Genomic DNA, 2,786 nt, shown 5'->3' on the forward strand with positions numbered 1-2,786 from the left:
GAACAATAGGGCTTGGGCCATAGTTCCCACGCGGGCCCAGTGCGGATTGGGAACTTCACACTAGAAATAGATTACTTTCCTGTAATCTAAACTGTGCTATTTAAAATGACGTAGAAAAATTGCGTAATGTACTGAACCCTCTCCACGTGATTCTGAACACACTTTTCTGTATTTTTTCACCTGTTTACATTGTTACCGTTCTCGATTTAAGAATCTCATCTCTTTCCGCGGGTATCGTAACACTAAGGGGCCCATAAAAAATCTACCCAACCCATAAAATATGTTAGTACTTAACACTTTTATATTTTGTTAATCAATTTATTAAATAATAATATACACTTTAAAACAAAACAGGTAAATAAAATCCACACCATAACAATTTACACACATATCTCTATCATAAATTATACCGTCTCAACAATAACTACTACCATTAATTCATTTACACTTCCTTCTACTCGTCTCTCGCAGCTGTATCTACAATCCCAAAGCCCTTTTTCTATAAAATACCATATTCCTTAAATTCCTCTACAAGCCCTAACACTCTATCGTTCATCTTAGCATCAGGAGTAACAGGTACATTTTGTAATTTATCCTGACTAAAATCAGGTATATCATTATCGTCAGTAAAGAGTACAGGAGTGAGCATGAGACCATTGAAAAGACCATAGTCTAGTCTTTCTTTGAAGACTGATTCAAATTCATGCCGTGGATAAACTGTCTCGGAGTCCATGTCGAAATAATCTAGAAATTTCGTCAAGCTATGGTAGTACAAGTTCTTTAGGTCTTCTAGATGTTTTCGTCTGAACTCTTGGTCTGTGCACGGGAAGATGAAGTATATGAAGTCCATCACAGGGCAGCCGTAATACATCAGCTGATAGTCAACTGGTATAACCGATTTTACTTCGTTATTGTGGTCCTGTAATAAATACATAAAAATCAGCTTCATAAAAATAGAAAACCTTTGGGTGGTAGTAGTGATCGATTAGATACTAACTTTACTTAGATTTTAACAAGTTATGGTAAAAAAAATTTTGAATACAAGCTTTTTTGCTGACTGTGGGTATTTTTTGTCGACTTTACTCGCATTGCCATTCAAACTACATTTGCATACCAAATTTCAAGTCGATGCTATTAACCATTGAAGAGTTCCGTCCAGCGGAGATGATCCTGGCCGGACTACCAGATTATTGTATTTTCATGCAATTAACATTTATTAATGGTCATAATCACGATATTCCGGTAGATTTGACTCTACAATTTGGTCTTTAAAAATGAACGAAAACAATAAAAAAACATTTAGTATGCCAAATTTCAAGTCAAACTACTGGAAGTTGGTCGAATTTAAGTTGCAAGGTTTTTCTAAAGACAGACAAACAACAGGACAGGTGAAACTAAATAAAAGCTGAAAAACAATGTAAAAAAGAGAGCTTTACAGTTTAACTAGAATTTTAATGTCGCTCGGGACTCGTTGTTTTTTTCCTGAAGATTCAACTATAAAAGAAAAGTTAACCAGTATTTTGTTTCGAGTTCCAAATGATTTAGCAAACCAGTTTAGGCATAATAAATTATGTGACAGCTTATCATCGTTATAACATCATTGTCTACCTAACAGTAATTTCCCCTGATCTGGATGTGCTGCAAATGTTTATACGCTTACCTTTTTCATTAAAATGTTGTTGGCCCTGTAGTCTCCATGACACAAAGAACATGTTATTCCGTTCTTTTTGTTTTCAAGCAAATACTCTCGCAGCTTATCCATAGCTCCCGATACATACACATCTAGTTTTGCTGCCGTTTCAGTATCAACAAGTTTTCTTGTAATATCAGACATATTTACGAAAAATGCTTCAAATTCATCATTTAATTTAAAAAGAGTTCTCATAGGCTTTATTTTTTTAGCAAAATATTCGGGATGCCGCTTTTCCAAAACCCAGGACAAGCCATGAAACCTTGCTAACTGTTCGACAGAGAGTTTTGCAAATTTGAGTGGGATTACGTCCATTCTGTGGCACGTGGTGAAACCTTTCTTAGCCAGATTTTCAAGAATAATTGCATCGGGATTGGAAGCATCATAGCTTTTTGCCACATTGTATCTCTCTTCCAAAGGTATGTTAGCTTTATTTTGAAAATCCTCATACAATTCTGAGAGTTCATCGTAGAAAAATGTTTCCATACTATAAGCTCCTTCTACATCAACAACGCTGATCGCATTTTCTATTTTGTTCTTTATAAAGATGTTAATTTCTTTTTCACCTTCAATTGTTTTTCCTTTGATATCTACTTCGTATAATTCAGCCATATAATTGCCACCGCTTGTAGAAATAGATCTGTTATAGACTTTGTGGGTGATATAGCCTTCTTTCTGCACGATTCTATTGACGGAGTCTTGGAGTACTGGTGGAAGTATATACTCCCCCGTTGCTAGAACTTTGAATTGGCTCTCACAGCATTTCTCTTGGACTTCCATTGTCACAGTTTTACTAGATATTTTTTAATAATGTTGTTTTAGAAGACACGTTCCATAAGTCGTGAACTGATAACGAATGAATACTTGCTACAGCGAATACCGCCAAAGGATGCTACTAAAATAGTGCTGTTACGTCTCGTTATTTATAGGAACAAGCGTTTGTTTCTAAAGGTAATTCCACATTTGTAAATTTTTAGCTGAAACGCAACTTGCGTTTGAAATATATTCTAGGTATAGCCGAGGTCGCAGATATCTTTACACTTTAGTATCTCGATACTATATGCTCCTAAAACTTACATACAAAAGTTCAAACATG

At 35.2% G+C, this 2,786-nt stretch overlaps 1 protein-coding gene across 1 annotated transcript; it reads right to left on the bottom strand.

Moving 5' to 3' along the window:
* Positions 1–297: 297 nt before the first annotated feature.
* LOC141430115 (uncharacterized) lies at positions 298–2,586 on the bottom strand. The gene is made up of 2 exons (XM_074090662.1): positions 1,661–2,586; positions 298–919 (listed from the first exon to the last, which is right to left on the bottom strand). The coding sequence occupies exons 1-2, from the start codon at positions 2,468–2,470 to the stop codon at positions 500–502; spliced, it is 1,230 nt and encodes a 409-aa protein (XP_073946763.1). The 5' UTR covers positions 2,471–2,586; the 3' UTR covers positions 298–499.
* Positions 2,587–2,786: the final 200 nt, after the last annotated feature.

This window comes from Choristoneura fumiferana, chromosome 8 (assembly GCF_025370935.1).
Source record: "Choristoneura fumiferana chromosome 8, NRCan_CFum_1, whole genome shotgun sequence".
Lineage (NCBI taxonomy): Eukaryota > Metazoa > Arthropoda > Insecta > Lepidoptera > Tortricidae > Choristoneura > Choristoneura fumiferana.